Source organism: Condylura cristata, unplaced genomic scaffold (genome assembly GCF_000260355.1).
Source record: "Condylura cristata isolate star-nosed mole 26May11 unplaced genomic scaffold, ConCri1.0 scaffold00015, whole genome shotgun sequence".
In the NCBI taxonomy this organism is placed as follows: Eukaryota; Metazoa; Chordata; class Mammalia; order Eulipotyphla; family Talpidae; genus Condylura; species Condylura cristata.
In genome coordinates, this window is record NW_004567116.1 from 38,209,505 (window position 1) to 38,230,665 (window position 21,161).

The 21,161-nt window shown below is 52.3% G+C and overlaps 1 protein-coding gene across 3 annotated transcripts; it reads left to right on the plus strand.

Annotated features, from left to right (window-relative positions):
- The first annotated feature begins 2,230 nt into the window (after positions 1-2,230).
- On the plus strand, positions 2,231-17,532 carry P2RY2 (purinergic receptor P2Y, G-protein coupled, 2). Of its 3 annotated transcripts, XM_012725721.1 has the most exons (5): positions 2,231-2,305; positions 2,454-2,526; positions 5,595-5,750; positions 11,148-11,241; positions 15,720-17,532. In XM_012725721.1, exon 5 carries the CDS (start codon positions 15,724-15,726, stop codon positions 16,831-16,833), a length of 1,110 nt encoding a protein of 369 aa, XP_012581175.1. In that variant the 5' UTR covers positions 2,231-2,305; positions 2,454-2,526; positions 5,595-5,750; positions 11,148-11,241; positions 15,720-15,723; the 3' UTR covers positions 16,834-17,532. The 3 variants fall into 3 exon arrangements, with proteins under 3 accessions (XP_012581175.1, XP_012581176.1, XP_004683236.1); XM_012725722.1 differs by lacking the exon at positions 5,595-5,750; XM_004683179.2 differs by lacking the exons at positions 2,231-2,305; positions 2,454-2,526; positions 5,595-5,750 and adding an exon at positions 10,216-10,287.
- Positions 17,533-21,161: the final 3,629 nt, after the last annotated feature.

Genomic DNA, 21,161 nt, shown 5'->3' on the forward strand with positions numbered 1-21,161 from the left:
AACTCATGCGAAAGCGGCTTTAGATTCTCAGTGCTGTGCTTTAACCCACCGCACCACCAGGGAGGGCCAATCTATGTTTTTTATAACAACTTCTTACCAGGAAATGGAAATAAACGCAAAGGTAAAAGCAAAGGAGCTCTGGTTGAAATGAAGTGGGGTTCGTCAGGCAATAGGAGGGACTCAGCTGGGGGCTTTGAAACCAATTGACTTGATCTCCAGACCCCAATGATAAGAGTGTCAGGAAAGGGGCCTCCTTCGTGGTCTAGGGGTTAGGCCACTATGGCCTGAGTTTGCTCCCTGGCCATGGAGCTGACCACATGGTGCAGCAGACCTCTCCTGTCTTGCCCACTACTCCCCTCAGCAGTATATTTCTGTTAGTCTGCCAGCCTGCTCCCCACTCTGTCTCTGATGAATCCTCTCACCCTCTCCCCCAAACCCCAAACCAAGTTCTTCTGCAAATACACACACACAAAGTATCAGAAGTTTTCAGGAGACCTAGACTTCTAGCCCCTCATTAAAGGTGACATTAATCCTGTGACGATGTCAGTTGGGACAGAGGGCAAACCCTGAAAAAAGAATATCAAACCAGTGGGAAAGGGATAATTATTACCATTTTGCAGAGAAGGAAACTGAGGATGAAAGAAGAAGTGAAGCAAGAATAAAAACTGAACCCATGGTCTAAGAAAATTACTATCAAAGTCTGCAGTGGAATTCAAGGACAAGTCCTTTTTCTCTGACGCTCAAGCATACCACCAAGTCACCTCTTGTGGTAGCTCAGACACTGTGTGGCTCAGAGATGCACTTGCTTTAGTACCTCACTGTAAAGTGAGGGAGGTGGATTGAAGCCATTAAATGGAAGTGGAAAGCAGGGCCTTGGGTCCACATCTTGACAGCAAAGGAATTTTACTACTATAACAGTAGTTATAGTAGATGGCTGAAGAGTTGGAGGGAAGAAGAGAGGGGGGAAGTTAGCTGGGGCTTCCAGGATCATGGGGACTTCCCCTCACTGGTATCCCAAGGCCTAGATTCCTTAAACAGAGGCCACAAGGGTCCCTTTAGAAACTAGCCCTTTAGAAACTACATGGACAATAGGTGGAGGAGTCTGGACAAGAGGCCTTTGTATCTCATGAGTGGAAATCCCTGGGGGACCGTAGAGACAACTGGTCATAAAATGTTGTGTCCCTTCTGTTCCTGCTCTTGACAAGGCTGTGGCCAGCACTATTCCTGGGCCCCTCTTGGGCCTCAGCCAGGCCCCAGCCAGCTGATAGGAAGCCCAGGAGGACCTGTTTCCAGAGCCATGGGCAAGTTTCTTGGACACAGACAGAAAGAGGCCTTCTCTGCATTTGCACAGATGCAGACTGTCCAAAACCCTGCGTGGATGGACACTGGCTTGTGGGAGGGTAAGTGTGATTGCTGCATTTCCCAGAAAAAGAGGCCCCAAGAGGGACTGCAACTGGGTCAAGTTCTCCCTGAGTCAGTGCTGAAGCTGGTCCAGAACATACTCCTGACTTCAGGAACAGAATGAGAGAGGGGGACATTCATTTTTCTGTCCATTCACACATTTAGTAAATGCTGGTACCTCCTGGTACCTCCAGAATTGTAGCTCTTGGTACCGCAGGAACTTCAGCAGGAAGTTCCTGGTCCTCATAGAATGGAAAGGAACAGAACTGGGGTCCCTGAACACAGAAGGCCATCAGAGTGGGGTTGAGGGCAGAGAAAGGAGTGATATACTTGGCTGGAGAAGTCTGAGAGGGCAGCTCCTGGGCAGCAGGTCAAGGTGAGGGACCAAAAAGAGCAGCCGACGCAGGCTCTCTCCCCAGCACGAATCCTGCCCCAATCCAGTTTCAAGCGGGCATTCTCATCAAGGTGCTCTGCACAGTTTCCTGGAAAGGGGGTGCAGGTTCCCGGAAAGGTCCTCGACAGGAGCCACCCAGACACCAGGCAAACTTTGCAAAACGTGAAAACCTCCCCTCATCCCGTGTGAGGGAGGCGGGCAGCCGGCACCCAACCAGGCTACAGAAAGTCTCCACCTACCACTCCCGGCACAACAGCAGCGCTGAACCCGAGACTCATGCCCTGTGGCGCCCGAGAGTGGGTGGCTGGCGGGGCGTCAGTCTGGGCGCGGGTGAGTGGCGTGCCAGGGTCTGTCCAGAGTCCGCCCTGCTGCTGGCCTGCCCCAGCCGGGGTGGGGACCTAGGCGGGGCGGGCGGGACTTCGGGCACGTGGGTCCCCGCGGTGGCGGCGGGACGCGGACGCGGGCGCCGGCCAGGACAGCGACAGCGACAGCGGAGGAGCGCTGGTGGAGGTGAGGGACAGGCCCCCGGAAGGGCTCGCGGCCGGGACGCCGCGGTTCTGTGCGGCCCGGGCGGTGACTGGGTCCGGTCGGGCTGTGCGGTGCGGCTCGAGCCTGCGGGTAGGTGGGTGGTGGAACCTGAATATTGTCTCCACTGCAGCTTTGGTCTCCGTCAGTGTGGCTGGATACTCCGGTGACTGTGTTTGTGGATTCGGGAAAGCGTGTGCCAACGGGTAAGTTTATGCTCCCCTGAAGGCTGAATGACTGGACCCGTGGGATTTGTTTGTGTATGCAAGGTGGGGTTCGCGGATGAGCCCAGAGCTCACGGTATCCCTTTTCTGAGGAGTACTCTGGGTGAACCTTCCAGCCTGGGCTCTGTAAGTGGGGGGTGGGGAGAGGGGCTAGGGAGAAGAGGGCCAGAGAGGACTGGGATGGTGAACTAGAAGGACTGTTAAGCCTCTGACAAGGACTTTTAATTTGGCTGGAGGTTCTGGTCTTGTGCTTCTCTCAGGCTAGGCTGCTGGGCAGGTTTGGGGTCCTCCAGGAGCCAGACCTAAGGACTAGGACAAGATCCTGCTGACTGGACAGCCACTTTGAGTCCCTAGGGTGGTGGCAGCTACTCCTGTCATCCCTAACTGGCATCCCTAGCTTTTCTGGACTGGCAGCCTGAGGTACCACATTTTGAATTTAGGCTGGAATAATGGGGGTGGGGGGGTTGAGAGCCAGAATAGGGCCCAATAAAGTCTCACTTATCAGTGCATAGGAACAGTGAGGACGAAGATTCTTTGAGCAGACAAAGCCCCCTCTGGAGATTCAGAGACCTATATTCCACCCCTGCTTTGTCCACTGCGTGATTGTGGGCAAGGCTTTCGTTGTGCCTGAGTGGCCTCATCGGTTAAGAAATACGAATGATACAAAACCTGAGGGCTGTTGAGGGGGCTGATGCTTTGGTCATGTATTTAGCACCAGTGTTCCCCTGGGAAGGCTCACAACTTGGGGATGGGGTGTGGAGTCAGTCTCTAGAGAGAACTTGCTAAAACCCAGTTCCCAGAGATTCTCTTCCCTGGGCTAAACTTTCACAGGATTTCCACCCCTTAGCCTCCAGCTCCAGGCCTCTGGTCCCTGCCAACCTCTCCTGAAACCTTTCCTCCCCTCTAGTAACCAACTGTAGTCTGCTGCAGTCCCAAGGCCCTTTACCTCTGGACTTTGCATATTCTATGTTCATTGCTTGAAATGTTACTCTCATCGTTCTCAATTGGAGAACTACTCAGCTTTGGGAGCTAACTCAGATGCTCCTGAGAAACCTTTCTCGATCCCTTAACTGGGTGGGAAACTCTTCTGTGTTCTTGCAGTCCATGTGCTGATACCCCTGGCCCCACCCTGAACTGGTCTCTGTCTCTTCCTTCTCTCAACTAAGGTCTAGGGGTCCCTGGAGGACAGGAACTGTCCCTATCCCCAGACCTCTGTCCCCAGCTTTCCCCATGAAGTCCTGTCTACAGGGGAGCTTCATGACACTATAAAGAAGGGGACACCAGATTCCAGTCACCAAAATGGTCATCAGAATAGTGTGTCCTAGGTACTACAGGATGCAGAATGTGCAGGCTGAAAACTTGAACTTGATACTAGGAGGGAGACATGAAGGGTGTGTGAACACAGGCAATGCGTGATCAGTGCAGGCATTTTAGGAAGCTCTCTCTGGCTTCAGGGTGGAGACTGGCCTGAGAAGGGCTGATGGCACAGAGGTCAGGGCATTTATGACATTGATGACAGAAACATCTAGGCTTTGTTTAAATTCAGTCCTTGCCTCCTTGGCCAAACACTTCCTGAAGTCCTCAGATGCTCCTGCTGAGTAATTGGGGGACATTAGGACTCTCCCTTCCCCACTAAGAGCCAAGAGACCTGTGATCCATCTCAGCTCAGCTCTGCCCTCAATTTTGTGTGTGGTCTTGGGGCAGTTCCCACCTTTCCCACCTTTGAAAGGAGACCAGGACTATTAAGTCCTACGTGAAGAGTATGGGTGGTGTCTGGGGAGGCCCTGGCATAAAAGTACTGTTATCCTCTTCTCCAACCTTTGACTTGTCCTGGGGTCTGGCCAGAGGAGTTGGAGGAACACAGTAGGTGACCTTCATCTATGGTTGCCAAGCTCAGGCTGCAGAGTGAGGCTATGGCCCCTCCATTCCAGTTCTGTCCAAGATGCACAGGGATCTGAGGCTGCTGGTTCCCCTAGGGGCCACCATTCAAGGGTGACCCACTGAGTGCTTTCACTTTGCCTTTTTCCTGGTGTTGCCCTTAGAGAGGCCACTGTGCTCCTCCAGGTCAGTTTTGCCACCTATAAGTTGGGCATGATCCTTACCTCTTCAAATGCAAGGTCACCTTGAGGATTCTTAGGACAGTGGACAGGAAAAGACTATGTAAGTTGTAATGTGCGATGTACTGTGGAGTGTGATACTCATAGACTTAAATGCATTTTGAAGGTAATAATAGAACACAGGTGCAAGGGATCATGTTGGTCATTCTATAATGTTAATTGTTGATTGTCTTCCTCTCCCTGTGGCCCCTGTGCAGAGACAGTTTATGAGTAACAATTTATAAATGTCCTTCATTTTATCATCATCAATCCTGCAAGGGAGGAATTCATATATCCCTTTGCAGATGAGAAAATAGAAACTCAGCCAAGTTCACAAAGAGAGGGCTCCTGACTACTTGTCCCACAACATCTTTCCCTATTCAAAATAGAAACCCCATCCAGGTAAACCCCGTGCTCCAAAGTACGGGTCAAAGGAAGTTTGAATTCTCTCCTGAGAAGCTGTTTTGAGGTCTTGCTTGTGATCAGCAACAGTATCAGCAGCTGATATTGTAATATTCACAGGGTCAGGCAGCCTTGCTGATCTGGTGAGAGGAAGAGGAAGTGGAAGTGGAAGTGGTAGAATCTTCTCCCCAAACTGCCTTTTATAACTCCAGCTGGTGCACCCTTAGACCCACAGCTTCCTTTGGGGCTGCCTTTATATCTTCAGACCTGGCCTTTCCCCACAAATGAAGCTCCGTGTGGGGAGGCTGGCTATGGAGAACTCGCTGATTTCTATACCCATTCTAGAGGGCATCCTGGGCCGGAGAACAGGAATGGAGGGGCCTTAGCCTCATGGGTTCACCCATTGTGCTACTCCAGTCCCTCTGACGAGACCCCAGGAAAATTCAAGGGTGGAGAAGAGGAGGGTGAAAATCCTTTCACTTTAGGGCCACCCTAGAGGTCAGATGCAGGACTAAGCCAGCTTCCTTTCTCTGTCCACATCACTCACTATAGGTTGGACACAAGCAGGTGCCAGTAAGTGTTTGGGAAAGGAATGATGAGGTGAAAGTAAGCCTATAGTGGAAGAGGAGGACCTTGCTCCATGGAGAGCTGCAACTGGTTCTTGAGCAGAGAAGTTTCTCTATTTACCTGAGTCCATTCTGGTCCAGGGTGAGTAATTGAAATCCTTGCTGGGAGGGTGGGCAGATTGGGTCCTTCTGGGCAGCTGTTTTCTCCATGGCCCTCTACACTGGTATCCTGTTACTGTCATTACAGTGACAATAACATTGGCATTGGCATTGGAGCAGGGAAGGAGAGACTCTCACTAAGATTTCTCGGAGCCTACATGACATGTATTACTTCGGTTTTCTAATGAGTGTCCGGCTTCCTCACTCCAGCTTGTGGGAGGAGAATTCTTGCAATGGTTGGGCTATGGATCAGTAAGGATGCTCCCTATCCCACAGGAAATCTGGGGCCAAGTGTGACAGCCATCTTACTCCACAATTGTTTCCACTGTCCCCTTGGTGTGCCTCCCTGCATATTACCCCACCGTATCTGCTTTCCATGGGGCACCATCTTTGCAAAGGTCAACTGTGACCATGTCCTTTCTTGCATAAGCCCTGCTGTGGGTCCTCATTGTTCTCAGGGTAAAAGGCTGGCATTGAAGGCTTTTCATGTGAGTCCCTAATGCTTCCCTCTGCCCTAGCTCTGTGCTCCCTGACCTTCCATGCCAGCCTCATATGAACTCTTGCTTCCCCTGGGTGGTCACAGTATCACACTTCTGAGTCTTTGCATCTGCTCCTCAGCCAGTGTTCAGTGCCCTCCTATCTTTTTGTTCACTTGACAAAATTCTCAGTGATCTAGACTAGGGGTCATTTGAGCTTGAAGATCCCTCTGACCACCTCCTCCAGGGGTTACTCTGGGCTGCATGGTCTCGAGGCTTCCCTAGGTCAGCATCTTAATCACCAAGTGAACTTGGTCCCTGTCTCCCTCTCTCCCCATTCCTAGTGGAGTTCCTTCTGGGGGGTCTTTGGACTGCCCTCCCTTCTCAGAAGGGTCTGATCTGAGTTGAATTTGTAATTTGGCCACATGGGGGTTCTTGGCAAGTTCCACTGAGGCTTTGTGGCTCCTGGAGGAATTGTTTATGAATGTGCTACTCTGAGAGTCCAGACTCCTTTGATTCTGAGAAACAGAAGCAAATCAGAAGCAAGGAGTAACAGAGCTGAAAAAGCATTGAACACCCACTCCCAGAACCAGAGACACTGTAAGAATCCCAGAAGGACCTACAGTGAGACACTTGGAATCAGACTCCTATCCTGATGTAAGCTTGGTCCCTTTTCTACCTTCTGGTCTTCATTCTTCCTCTTTCCTCTTAAGTGAGACCCTTCCCATTTCTCCTCAGACCTGACCACAGATCCTTCCAGGTGCCTGCCCTGACAGCTCTGACCATGACCCCTGCTCCTCTGCTAGTCACATAGAAGGACCCTGCTGAAACAAATATGGTGTTCTCTGCCATGATTTCAGGACAATGCCTGATTTGCTAGATCCCTGGAGCACCCACCCAGCCTTTGTCTGACTCCTTCTTCATGACCTGAGTCACAGGTGATTCTCCCCATTTAACCAATGAAGAACCTGAGGCGCTGAACAGGGAGTTGACTTAAGCAAGAGTGTGCAGCATGGGTGGGCCAGGCCCCTGAACTGAGGGCTCTTGCCTCTTGAGTCTGGCTATAGGCCCCCCTGTGTGTTGAGTAGAGCCCGGCATGGTGATTCTTAGTTCCTTTCGGTAGTCTCTATAGGCCTGTGCTGGGCTGTACAGAACTGTGCTGTTCAGGCATGGAAAAAGTGGTTGAGCGTCCTGCCCTGGGGGTAGGACCAGCCTGGCTGACCTGAGTCCCAAACACGCAAATGCTCTGAGCTTGACCTGGCAGGTGGCCCCAACAACTATGGTCCTGGGAACTTCAAAGAGGGTGGGGATCTCCAGAAGGGGTTACAGAATTCCAGGGCCTGTGGTGGAGCCTGCAAAGGCTTCACACTAAAACAGCAGCAGCTCCTACTGATAACATCTGAGGTTACCCCCTCAACTATTTTCCCAGACCAGCCTCAGTGCTGTGGTGCACACTAGGCACACAAAGAACTAGGGGCCTACTGGCCTGCAGTTCCCTGGAGGACATTTGGAAGGGGCAGAGGATGACTTCCAAGATCTTTCCTGTCCTCCAACTGGGTTTTGCTCTCTCCACCCTCCTCCATAAGGCTAATCATTTCCCAACATACTATGTGATCTTGTACTCTAATTTTCACTCACTGCTCACCTTCTCTCTCCACCCACCTAGTGCTGTCCATATTATAAATGCAGGTCAGGTGTCCTCTCCTTAGGAGGCTTCCCTTATCACATCCCCCCTTCCATGGGGACTCTCTAGTCTCCTTCAGCTCTGGTGTCCCCCCCAGCCTGGATCACCCTGACTTGTCATTGCCTGTTTCTGGAGCTCCTCAAGGTCCCAGATCTCTCCCAGCTCCCCCCTGCCTCTCACCACAGTGTTAAGTTTCATGTTGTAGTGGAAGTGTCTGACCCTTCTCAGAGGCACAGGTATAGATGAGGCAATCTCTGTAAGAGGAAAGAGCATGAAGGATTGTGATGGAGTCTCGCTCCTGCTGGGGGTCCTTGGACTGCCCTCTCTTCTCAGGATGGCTTTCAGTGTGGGAAAATTAATCTGTGGTCAGTCTGGTTGTGACCCTGCTGCTCGGCTCATAATTGCTGTGGGCTTCTTGTCCCTCTTCTGGAATATCCCCATGCTTCCTGTTTGTCACCACCTTCTGAAATTGTATCCTTTTAATTATTTCATAAAGTGAGTCTAAATCATCTCCTTTGGCTGTCTGAACAAACTTAGGAAGCAGAAACTGGAGACTAACAGGAAGTTGAGATCCATGTTGTACAGCAAAAATTTTGTGCAGGCCCCACACTGGGAATGGGAGGACTGGGATTCTCCACCTGCCCCGAGCCTGCCTTTGCCCCTTCTGGGTCTCCAAGTCCCTCTCCAAGCCCACAGTACTCCATCCTGGCAGAGGCAGGCAGCAGGGGTTTCGAGAGTGGTGATGGTCCCTCTCCCCTTCCAGGCTGGACAGGGCCATCCAGGTGGGTGATGAGTAAGGAGGCGGTACATTCCAGAGCCACCCTGGCAGAGGAGCCGGAATGTTGTCCAACTGCCCTGGAAATTCCGCAACCACCCTGGGAACCGCCCTGGCCCCTCCTCCTGACTTTGGGCTTGCTAGCCTGGGGCCACAGCTAGAAAGATTCAGTGTGGGGTAGAGACAGAGACTGTTGGGTGAGCAGGTGATTTGCATGCTAGACATACTTGACTCTGCCCTTTAACTCGCTAGTGGCCTTGGGTGAGACCTAGGGCTACCCTGTCTGGTCTTAATTTTTCTACCCATGAGATGGGTACAATAAGCACCAAGGTTGCTTCACAATGGGGAAGTCCTGGAAAGAGCAGGTCCTGGGCCCTGCCTGTAGGGCATTCCCTGTGGTGGAGGATTGACAGACAGGCCAGGGGGTTCAAAGGGGACTGGCCAGGAAGCTTCCTGGGCCTTGGGGGGGGGAGGGGGGAGGAGGCAGATCAGGTCAAAGGTCATGGTTAGGGCACAGTTCCTAAAGTTAGGCAGATCAGGACTGCTCTGATACTTGCTAGCATTGCGACCTGGAGAGTTTAGTCTCCCTGAGCTTCTCATGAGTATATGAGCAGAGGTGGTCTTGAAGTCACCTTTCATGAAAGTTTGCCCAGAGAAAGTCAAGTCAACCCTTGTTATAATGTAGCTGTTAGAAGACAGCAGTGGGGTTGCTTTTGCTGTTCTTGAGACAGGGAAATGAGGTGAAAGATGGGTGGGACAAGGAGGAGCAAGAGTGGTTGTTAAGGAGTATATCAAGATTTGAAATCTGGAAGGGTGGACAATGGAGGTCCTTCACAGCAATGGGAGAATGGGGCCCTCTCTGGTGGTGCAGTGGGTTAAAGCACAGCACTACGAAGCTATCCACAGCTGCCTCAGCTTGTTTGATCCCGGCCCCACAGGTGACCCACATAGAACAGCAGACCTATCCTGTCTCTCCCGCTGCTCCCCTCAGCAATGTACTACATCAATCTTGCCTATTCTGCTCCCCACTCTGTCGCTGGTGAATCCTCTCACCACCCCTGCACCTCTGGCCTGTACCCCAGTTCTGAATGCATAAATAAATAAATCTTAAAAAAAATAATGGGAGAGTGGCTTTAAGAAAGAGCTGTGCTCCACTTCAGTCTGTTCAGAGAAAGCATCTTGTCAGGAAAAGGAGAAAAGGTGTGGCCCTGGGTGGAGCAGGGTGAAAAGGTAAAGCTCTTTCACCCTGTCAGTAAATGCTAGAGCAGGCTGGCAAATAGATGTCAGTCCGTTGTCACAGCTCAGTCTCAAATGCCTGAGCAGCTGTCCGGTTAACAAAGAGGCCAGGAGGCATTTCCTAGTGTCCACACCCTTATATCTGCAGCCACCAATTTTCTCTCCCCAGTCTCCCCCATTCTTGGACTGCACTTCCAGCTTGGGGCCTGGCCTCAGGTGTCTCAGACCCCACTCCCCATTGTAGGGAAATGAAGCAGATGGAAAGAGGAGAAGGATATTCTTTTTCTCCTGTGATGTGTCTGAAGCTATGGATGCTGGACCAGCCCAGACAGAAGGGTCCCCCTGCCAGGTAACCATCCCCTCACTGACTCTCTTGAGCCTGGTGAGTGTGTGAGAGGGGCTTCCAGGCCAGACAAAACCCAGGGCCAAATCCAGAAGGCCTAGTTTTCTACTTGACTGTATTCCTAACTTACAGCAAGGCCTTGGGCTTCCATTTCCTCCGCTAGCAAAGAGAGTTTGGCAAGGTGATTTTTAAAGGCTCATCTGGCCATGACTATTAGGATTGGGGGGAGGTCCACAATGTATGTACATCTGGTATGACCATGTACGTCTCCATGTGTCTGTGTATCTAGTTGTGTCAAGGCCTGTGTGTGTTCATGTGGATTTATTACATGGATAAACCCACATGGAGTGATTAGAGGTAGGAGGGGAAGGAAGGGGAGGGAAGGAGATTCTACATAGACTCAACTTGAGCCAAACTGTTGCTTGAAGTGCTGTGGTGCATGTGGTGGGCTAAGAGGTTTGTTGATTGTTTTCTCCTGTGGGACTTGTTTTCTGCTCTAGGGACCCTAGAGACTTGACTCAGCTCTGCAGGAAAGGGGGTTCCTGGGGTAGGAGGCTGGAGCAACTCAAAGCATGCAAGCTGGGGGTGGATGGCTCAATGTAGGTTGGGGGGGAGAGGGGAGGTCAGACACCACTCCTACAGGGACAAACTCACCAGGTCACCTCACTGCCTCTATGGGGCCAAGATTGGAGCAGAGAAGTCAGCCCTGCAAGGGGTTGGCCTGGTTGACTTCCTGTGACCCAAAACCTGTGCTGTCCCCACCTCCCAGAGTCAGGCGCTGGTAGCAGGGACACTGCCTGCCCTGAGAAATGTGGAAACTGGGTGTGGCTCAAGGCCGGGGGACCTGTTTTTCCTGTTTCCCGCAGAGTTCCCTGCAGCTGGGTCCAGGCGTGTGCATTCATGAGTGAGGAACCTGAGCAGGCGTTGAGCATCCTGACAGTGAGAGCAGGAGCTGATCAGGTACGGGCAGGTGTGTGAGGGTGGGGCACACTGGCGGGGAGGGCAGGTGTATGAAGGTGCGGCCCCCTGGCTGGGAAGCTCGGGCATGTGTGTGCACTGAACTGGGGGTGGAGCAAGGGGATTTTTGCCCTGGTCCCTCATCCTAAACTCTGATGAAGTCAGGCTATGGAGCCAGAGAGCCGTAGGCATCAAGCACAATTTTTCCAACCCCTGGCAGGGTGATCTTAAAGCATTAGCTTTACCTCTATGGCAATATCTACTAAGAGGTGACGGAGGGGGAAGAGATAAAGATGCTGCATGAAAGCTGCTCAGCCCAGGTCTGGTCCCTACAAATGGAATGGGATGGGGATGTGGTGGGCTCCTGGATCAGGGGCTCCTGAGCTACAGCCTGAGACAGAGTTGGACAAGGCAAAAGAATGACTCACACAAAATGACCTATCTCCAGGATGTAGGGTCCAATTCTGCTTCCTCAGCCTATCCCTGGCCAAACTTGAAGAAAGATATTCTAGGGGCCTGTGGAGGGCAACAACAGGCTTCAGGATACCTGGCCACCTAGGGTTAGCAGTTGAGAACTCTTTAGGTGTTATTGTGGTCCCGAGACCCTCAGAGAACAGGGAAAAAGGAAGCAACTGTCATAAAAATCACCCTCCTCTGGGCTCCTATAGACTCCTGGGCTTGCTTCACTCACTCATTCACTCAGTCTTTCATGTTGTACCTGCTTTGGATCAGGCCTCTGGCTGGATGATGGAGATGGAGAAAAGAATCAGATTAACCCAGCCCTTAAAGAATACCTGGAATTGGGGTAGAGGGTAGAAAAACAAATTACCAACAGGGTATGGGGAATACCCTGAGCAAGGGTAAAGGGCAAGGGGAGAGTTTTCAGAGATGAGGTAACATTTGAGAAGCACCTTGAGGGGTGGGTAGGATGGAGTCAGTGTGGGTGGGTTCTAGAAAGAGTTTCCAGGCAGAAAGAACAGCTTGCAGTAAGTCAGGGGAGGCCAGCAGGGCCTTACGTGGCCCACATCTCCTTTCAGACCAGGACTTCCTCAGGGCAAGGCAGCCAGAACTGAGCAGAGAAAGGCTGGTGAGTAGTGGGCCAAGTGAGGGAGCCAGTCTCGAGCTTACCAGGGGCACAGAGAGGCAGAGGCCAGAACTGAGGGAGAGGGCCAGAGACTTGCTGTCTCCATTAGGCAGGGGCTGGGAGCTGGAGCTGCGGGGCTCGGGGGCTGGAAGGATGAGCTCACAGGTTGATGGGCCAGCCTGTAGAGGCAGAGGGCGGGCAGGGTCAGTCTGGACTGGGGCCAGGGTGATGGAGTTGCCAGCTGGCCTGGGAGGGCGGAGGCCAGGATGTCTTTAAGCAGGTGGAAAGGGCAGCTCCGTCGATTCATGGGAGACTTAGGGAAGTCTCCACCCCTCTCATCGGTGTCAGAGATTCCACTGTCAGAAACTAGAAAGTTATTTGTGCAGAGCAATGAGATGTTGACGCTGAAGAGGTGAGGATTTGACCCTAATGGTGAGGAGACTGCCAGGACTCATCACAGGACCAGGAATGTGAGGTATGTGAGGTTTGAGGATGGGATGAGGTGTGTGTGCCAAAGCATGGAGTGACTGTCTCACCCATTCCCATATGCCTCCGCTCTATGCCCCGCTCCCCTTTGGAAGCCCCTGTTCTCACCATGTTGGACAGTGAATTCCCCCTTTGCCTCCATCTGCTCTCAACCCCTGACCCCTGAGTAGGGTCTCCTGTCTGTCACCCACTCCCTCACCCTTCCATCAGGGTCCCGTCTCTCCAGCCTCCCCTTCCGCCCAATAGCTCTCTCCATTTCTCCCCTCAGACCTCCCCAACACGGACATCAGTGTCAACCCCTGGCCCCCCATGCCCACCTGATCCACAGCCCCAGCCAAGACCTTCTGCCTCTCTTCTTCCCATGCTCTGAGAGCTTCCTAAAGATTTCTGGATAAGGCCACATCTGAGGTGAAGCCTTGAAGCTCGTAACAGCAGTGTCCCTGTGTGCCAAGCACTGCTCCATGTATTTTACATAATTACCTGATGTTCACAGCAGTCCTATGATGTAGGTTCTATGAATTGCCTCACTTTACAGATGAAGAAATAAAGGCAGCCTGGTTCCAGAGGTTAAGTTGCTCTTAATCATTGGTGTTTGCTGTGCTGAGGGATGGAGTTATAATTTCAACTGGTGAAGATGAGGGGTGTGAAGGGATTAATGTAATCCAGGTTGAAGGAGCAAATAACTATGTCTGGAGGTGCAGGCACACTCAGGAAACCTCAGTTACAGGGGAGGAGCTGAGCTACTTGGCTGAAGCTGCAATGTGAAAACATACAGTCTGATGAATGATGTGTTGGTTTTCTTCTGGACAGAGGCAGGAGCCACAGAGGGTTTCAAGCAGGGGAATGACTACAAAGACTCTTCTGGATTGGGAACACCGAGGCTGGAGCCTAGGTGGGGGGTGGTGCAGTGGTTCTCAGTTGGGATGGGATGGAATCAGATATCAGAACGCTGGGTCCTGAGTCCTGGCCCAGGAGCAAAGGAAGTCCCAGCAGTTGGCTCTGAGACAGCCCCCGGTCCCTGCTTCCTCTCACCTTAGTATCACACAGCCTTCTCCCTGTTTTCTCACTCTGGTCTGCCTCCCTGGTGAAGAACCTGGATCCACCATAGGGAGGTGGTGAGTGCAGGCTCTGCACTTTGATTATACCACTGCAACAGAAGACAGGGAAGATCCTAGAGCTAGGGGGTAGGGAGGAGTTAATGGAGAAAAAAGAGAAATTTGTGTTCCTCAGCCTCCCTAATCTCAATCCCTCGGGCCTTGAATTGCTGCTGGGAGGCCAGGCTGGGCAGGAAGCTGAAGGATCTTCTCTGTAGGGTCCCTAAGTCCCCGCTTCTCGGGACCCTCTACAGCCTCAAGTTTTCAGGGTGTGGAGGACTCATGTCACTGTGACTCCAGCTTCCCAAACACACCCACGCACAGCGTTGGGGCCCTTCAAGCTCTTGGAGAACCAATTGCACCATCATCCTATACGCAGGATGCTCACCACCTTCCTCTCACGGAGCCTTCCATTGTGAGATGGTCCGACAGCAATTGTAGCCCATTTCCAGCTGTGTGTAACCTTGGCAAAATTACTCGTGATCTTTGTCACAGCCTTGCTATGAGAAGATCAGGCATGATCTGGCTCCCAGAAGCAGGTTGGAAGAATGGAATGCACATTTAGAAAGCACACTTAGTAGTAGGGGTTGGAAAATAACAGCTCTCCCAGCCCCTTCACACTGCTTGAATGTTATTCTTCGTGTTTGTTACAAACCTACCCATCCAGCACTCCTACTAGGAGTCCCTGCCCACTGGCACTTTTGGACACGTCTTTGCCCTCCAGACTGGAATATCTGTGCCCTGCTTGCCAGCAGAGAGAGCTCTGATTTATCACGTTGGCAGCGGTGAGAGAGGAAGAAGGCAAACAACCTGTCTCGCGGTGCTCTGAGTAGTGAGGTGCCTTGGACATGTTAAATGCCCACTAGGAACAAGACAGAGGACAATCATGAGAGTGACAGTGTGTGGCAAAAGCCAGGAAGGCCTGGAGGAAGCTAAATTTGTCCCGCAAAAGAAGTCTCCCTTTGCCTCCACTACCACCTCCACTCGCACTTCCTGGACTCTTCAGGAGGGCCATTGTCCCATATGGTAGCCTGACATCCAGGAGCAATACCTCCTGTTTGCAGATATAAAAAGTACCAGAATATAGAGGTAACTAAGAAATATTTGTTGAGTGAGTAAATGAATGACTGAGTAGGGAGACTTGGAAATATTCCCCAAAAAGTAAAAATACCAGGCATAGGACCATCACCTTCCCAGAGAATTGGAAAAAAAAAAAAAAAAAAAAAACTGAGTTAAAGAAAGAATTGGAATGCCCAGCATGCAGTGGCCACAGAGTATGGGGAAGGGCCAGTCAACCTCAAGGCCCCTTTCCAAACTCTGAAATATGTGTGACCCCTAAATCACAGGCACTAGAGTTCAGGGTCCCAGATCTAGAACTCTGTGCTCCTGAAGTCATAAAGTGGAGTTGCCAGAGTGCTTATTTGTACAAGGCCAGATGTATTTTAGACTTTGCAAGACATATGATCTTTGTCAACAGCTCTTCAGCTCTTTGTAAACGGGTACATATGGCCGTGCTCCCAAAAAGTTTTATATACAGAAACTGGTGGACTGGTTTTTGCCCACAAGGTGTACTTTGCCTACCCTAATTGAATGATCCTGCTATTCATGGATCCTGTGCATTCTCAAGGACACAGAGCTTGGGGGTTCTGGGTTCTCTGGGCATAGAGAGAGCATCTTAGCTCTTTGTAAGGCCTTAGCGAAGAGCTGAGGCCTCAGCTCAGGGAACCTGTGGGCCCTAGGCTAAGTGTCAGGCCTCCCTGAGGAAACTGGGTCATGACGCCAGTGGCTGTTCTCCCAACCTCCCATTTTCCCTACAGGGTGATGGCCAAAGGCCCGGGCCCCTGGAACGGCACCATCAATGACACCTGGGATGGGGATGAGCTGGGCTACAAGTGCCGCTTCAACGAGGACTTCAAATACCTGCTGCTGCCCGTGTCCTACGGCGTGGTGTGTGTGCTGGGGCTGTGCCTGAATGCTGTGGCGCTCTTCATCTTCCTGTGCCGCCTCAAGACCTGGAATGCCTCCACCACGTACATGTTCCACCTGGCCGTGTCAGATGCGCTGTACGCGGCCTCCCTGCCACTGCTGGTCTACTACTATGCCCAAGGCGACCACTGGCCCTTCAGCACGGTGCTGTGCAAGATGGTGCGCTTTCTCTTCTACACCAACCTTTACTGCAGCATCCTCTTCCTCACGTGCATCAGTGTGCACCGGTGCCTGGGTGTCTTACGCCCGCTGCGCTCCCTGCGCTGGGGCCGGGCCCACTACGCCCGCCGGGTGGCAGCCATCGTGTGGGTGCTGGTGCTGGCCTGCCAGGCCCCGGTGCTGTTCTTCGTTACCACCAGCACACGCGGAGGCCGGATTACCTGCCATGACACTTCAGCACCTGAACTCTTCGGTCACTTCGTGGCCTACAGCTCTGTCATGCTGGGGCTGCTCTTTGCAGCGCCCTTTGCCATCATCCTGGTCTGTTACGTGCTCATGGCACGGCGGCTGCTGAAGCCAGCCTACGGGACCTCAGGGGGCTTGCCGAGAGCCAAGCGGAAGTCGGTGCGCACCATCGCTGTGGTCCTGGCTGTCTTTGCGCTCTGCTTCCTGCCTTTTCACGTCACCCGCACCCTCTACTACTCCTTCCGCTCCCTGGACCTCAGCTGTCACACCCTCAATGCCATCAACATAGCTTACAAGATCACCCGGCCGCTGGCCAGTGCCAACAGTTGCCTTGACCCCGTGCTCTACTTCCTGGCTGGGCAGAGGCTTGTGCGCTTTGCCCGGGACACCAAGCCACCCTCAGACCCTGCCATTACCACCCAGGCACACCGTAGGCTGGGCTTGCGCAGGTCTGGCAAAACTTTAGACAACAGCGATGGCTCCAGGCAGACAAACTCCACACCAGCTGATGGTGAAGCCACTAAGGACATACAGCTGTAGGGCCCGAACCCCTTGGACTGTGAAAGTTTTCATGTGGGGGCTGTAAAGAACCAACACTTGTTCAAATGGGATTGTCCTCCTCTACGGATAAGGATGATTCCTGCTGGATGGTTAGGAGAGCCATGCTCTGTCACTTGGCAGAGACTGAGGATACACTCTGGTCCAGAGCTCAACAGCTCCCCCGGCTCCACTCACCATGTGTATGTGTGAGTTGGGGAATAAGGTTTCAAGAAAGGCAAGGTTCAGGGCCAGTACTACCCCTGACCTGACTCCCACGTAAATAGCGGGCCTTGCCTGCCAAGGTACCTAGGCTGGAGCCCAGCCCAGCCAAGTCAAGTCAAGAAACAGGATCAGAAAGGAAAGTGACTCCCAAGGTCACCCAGCTTTCTGGGCCTGAGACACCTGAAGGTGGAGGGGTATTGTAAGGTTGACCAGCCAGAGGATGCTGGTTGGTAAGGAGTCTGCACTAGGCCAAAAGGTAATTTGGGGAGTTGGCTACTCTCCAAGGTGTACCCCCAGCCCAAGAGATGAAAATCTGGGGCCTTACGTCATAACCCCCGTGGGAGTTTCACTGGGCTGGAAGCCTCCCCTGGCTGTAAGTTATACTAAAGGTATTGTTGTCTCCTGAGTTGTGCCCTTTGTGGTCGGAAAATAGGAATATGTCCTGGAAGCTTTCAATATCTGCACAAGAGTCCTTTCTTCAGCTTGTTTCCTGCCTTCTCACTTGTGCCTCACTGGTGGCCTCACATGGGAACCTCCTCTCCATCCCAGGGTATGCCCCATTTCAAAGCCAATCTGCTTTTGTGTCTGCCTCTACTGGGTCCAAGAGAAATCAGCCGGATCCCAGTCCTTGGGATTCCCCATTTTAGGACTTAATATTCTTCAGGCTGGGGTAAGGGAACCCTTTATTTGTAGCATTGCCAAATGCCATGATGCAAATACTCCTAATTGTGGCCAGTTTCAGACTACCGAAGTAATGGCAAGTTCCTTGCAAAATTCCTCAAAAGTTAACAGTTGGCTCTCGCTAACAGGTACAAAAGCACACCCCTGAATAGTGTTGCATGGTAGTGGTTGTGGATCAGGGTCAGAGAAGGCTTCTGGCATGGGGAGAAGCTGTAGCTTCTGAGAAAAGCAGTTCATCAGAGAACACCAGGTGCAGGACGTGTTCTGGGCAAAGACATGGGGGCGGGATGTGCAGACCTAGAAGCAGGCAGAACCAGTGCCCAGGCTCAAGGAGGAAGGAGGCCTGAGCTGGGCCCAAGGAGGGGGGGGTCGCATTCAGTCTCCTTGCATGTCCTGAACATGCAATTTTCTTTGCATTGGAGGTAAATGTGGGAGAGACTTCCTGGCCAGTCCTCTGCCTCCTGGGAAAATCCAACTGGTAGGAAAGAGATAGACATGGGCCAGCAGAGAATGTTCAAGGACTAAGGTAAGGAGTCACAAAAGAAGCTGGATCAAGGCTTAGAGATGGGTCTCATCTGTGACAGATTCTGGGTCCAACCAGGACCACACCAAGCTTATCTGTGGCCCTCAGATGGATCGGCCCAGCCCCAGCCTTGGGGCAGGTCTAGGCGAAGTGAACAGGCCTCACCTTAACCTCAAGGACAGACTCACAGTGCTCCCTCTGAAGGAACCCTTGCCCTTTGGGTGCCCTCTGCCTGAAAAAAGTCTCTTTCCCCACTTCCCCTCCACCTGCCTCTTCTGCCTTATTTAGCCTTCACACTCTGCCTTATCAAAATGGGGTATCTCTAGAGGTTGCTCTACTTAGAGTCTAGCTCCACAGCTCCCTCAGGTGACAGGAACCCATTACAAACCATGACCGAATGATCACTCTATTGTGCAAAGCGGGTGAGCTGAGCAGAGTAGGTGAAGCATTCATCTCCCACATACTATGTCCTGTACTCCTATTAATGTAACCTGAGTCCTTCTGAGCTTCTTTTGTGACTCCTTACCTTAGTCCTTGAACATTCTCTGCTGGCCCATGTCTATCTCTTTCCTACCAGCTATGCCTCAGACTGAACCCTCCCAAATGATAGTGTGTCCCCTATTTAGGAGAGAGGCTCTGCTTGCCAGGAGTGTGAAGGCTGAGTTCTGGCATCCTCAACCAGACCCTGCTTAGACCTACTTATACATCATGACTTTAGAGGCTCTTGAGTATGTATCTGTGGCTGTGCCACAGTCACTCCAACCCAAGCTCCCCTAATCCCCATTCCTTTTATGTCCTGCCCACGTATCCTTTCAGTAACAGCTCTGGGGACCCCCAGAGTCTTGGGCCCCTTGGCACACTGTGGCCTTACACCAGGAAGCCTTCCTTGAACCAGCTGCCTGCAGATTTCTAGAGACATAGATATAGGGACAGGAGGAGCACATTCCACCTAACCTGAGGCAAGCACTGGTTGGGGTGGAGGATGGAGACCCGAAAGGAGCCAGGCACAGGCTCCAGGTCCCACTTCTGGGCCCCAATGGGTCTGGCCAGCCCCTCAGTGAGGACATTGGCCTAGGCTTAGTGCCTAGGCCACCTTCCTGGTGAGTAAGGTTCATGATCCTGCTGCTTATGCTATTTTCAGCCCAAGTAAGAGCAGGATTTTCCACTCCCAGCCCTAGACCATTGTCCAGCAGTGACGTATGGGACTTGTCTGATCTCAAAATATCTCCTCTTACTCTCCAGGCCTCCCTTTCCCTCTGGCCTCCCCACCTCCTTGCCCTGACATCACTTCCTGGGGCTGTTGACACTGGAAAGTCACTGTGAAAGGGCAAAACCACCTGACAGGGACCCCAGGGATTATCCAGCCAGCTGTAGGCTCAAGTCCAGAAAGTGGCCAGCCTTGCCCAAGGTCACCCAGCAGGTCCATTCGATGCCTGGATGCGATCCCAGGGCTCAGTCTGTCCCTGCTGCTCTGCTCCCTCTAGTGCAGGTCAGTCCCTTCATCATCCACTGCAGCCTCAGCTCTCCCTGCCCTGGAAGACTGAGTCAACAGATAAAATTGTAGAGCTGAGGCCAGGCACATGGGGCAGGGGGTGGCATGAGAGCTGGCTGGCAGGGCTGGGAGAGTAAGCACCTACTGAATTGCCTGGAGCAGCTTTTCACAATGACATGGGTGGCAGTGGAAGGGTGGCTTTGGTGGCCCGACCTGGATCCAGACTGGAACAACTATCTGGCCAGGATGCTGTCCAGGGCCTTGGAAGGTGATAATGGGCATGTCCTCTGGGACTCCACCTCCCTCATGGACCCTGGGACAACTGCCACCCAGGCCAGAGACCCCTACGTCAAGAGCACAGGTTCAATGCCCAGACCACCAGGGTTTGAATATGGTTTTCACCTCTTCCAGCTGTGATAGCTTGGGTAAATTACTTAACCTTATATCACTTTGGTTTTCTCATTTTTTATAAAAGATTTATTTATTTATGCATACAAGAAATGGGGGAAAGGCTAGAGGTGCAGGGAGGGGGTGGTGGTGGAGGATTCACCAGAGACAGAGTGGGGAGCAGAACTGGTAGATGGACTGAAATACACTGCTGAGGGGAGCAGCAGGCAGGACAGGAGAGGTCTGACGTGTTATGTGGGTCACCTCCCTGGCCAGGGGTCGAACTCATGCTGCAGTGGCTGCCGATAGTTTCATAGTGCTGTACTTTAACCTACTGCACCACCCGGGAGGGCAGCTTTCTCATTTCTGAAAGGAGATACCCGCTGTGTAGGGCACTGAGGGGGTTACCTGAGTCAATACAGGTGAAGTGCTTAGAACGGTGCCTGGCACCAGGCATTCATCATGCCAGGCACTGTGCCAAATCAGAAGCAAGAGTGGGTTCCTGGGGTGGAATCTTACTCAGAGTATGGGAGGAGAGAAAGCAAGTCCATCCAGAGGTCAGATGTGGGCCCAGCCTGCCCTGCCTGGCACTAGGTGGATTTTAGACGCACGGGTCTGTGTGTTTACAGAACCTCATACTGTGCCTGGCTGTGTGAGGAGGAGGTGGGGATGACCTTGGTAACAAGCTTCTGGAACCAGCTGCTATGTACTAGAGAGCTCCCACTACCCCGGCGGAGTGTACCCATTTTTCATTGTCTGGTGGTGCCTGCGATGGTGTGCTCCAGCCACTCCATGGTTTGACCAGGAGCCTGGAGACCTAGAGTGGGAGGACTGATCCAGAACTGGGCCAGAGTAGTCAATGAACAGCATTTGCTGTGTGACCTGAGGCCTTGTGCCTGCCCACTCTGGGCCACCTTCTGGACCCGGAGGACCTTGCCTCACACATTCCAGTTCTTCCTACCTCAGTCAAGGCATCAGCTACCTGGCTCTTCCTCAAAGAAAGAATTAATTATTGCTCCCCAG

Bases quoted from the DNA above. Each gene is read 5' to 3' on its own strand.
- P2RY2 (XM_012725721.1), top strand. From the start codon at position 15,724: ATGGCCAAAGGCCCGGGCCCCTGGAACGGCACCATCAATGACACCTGG.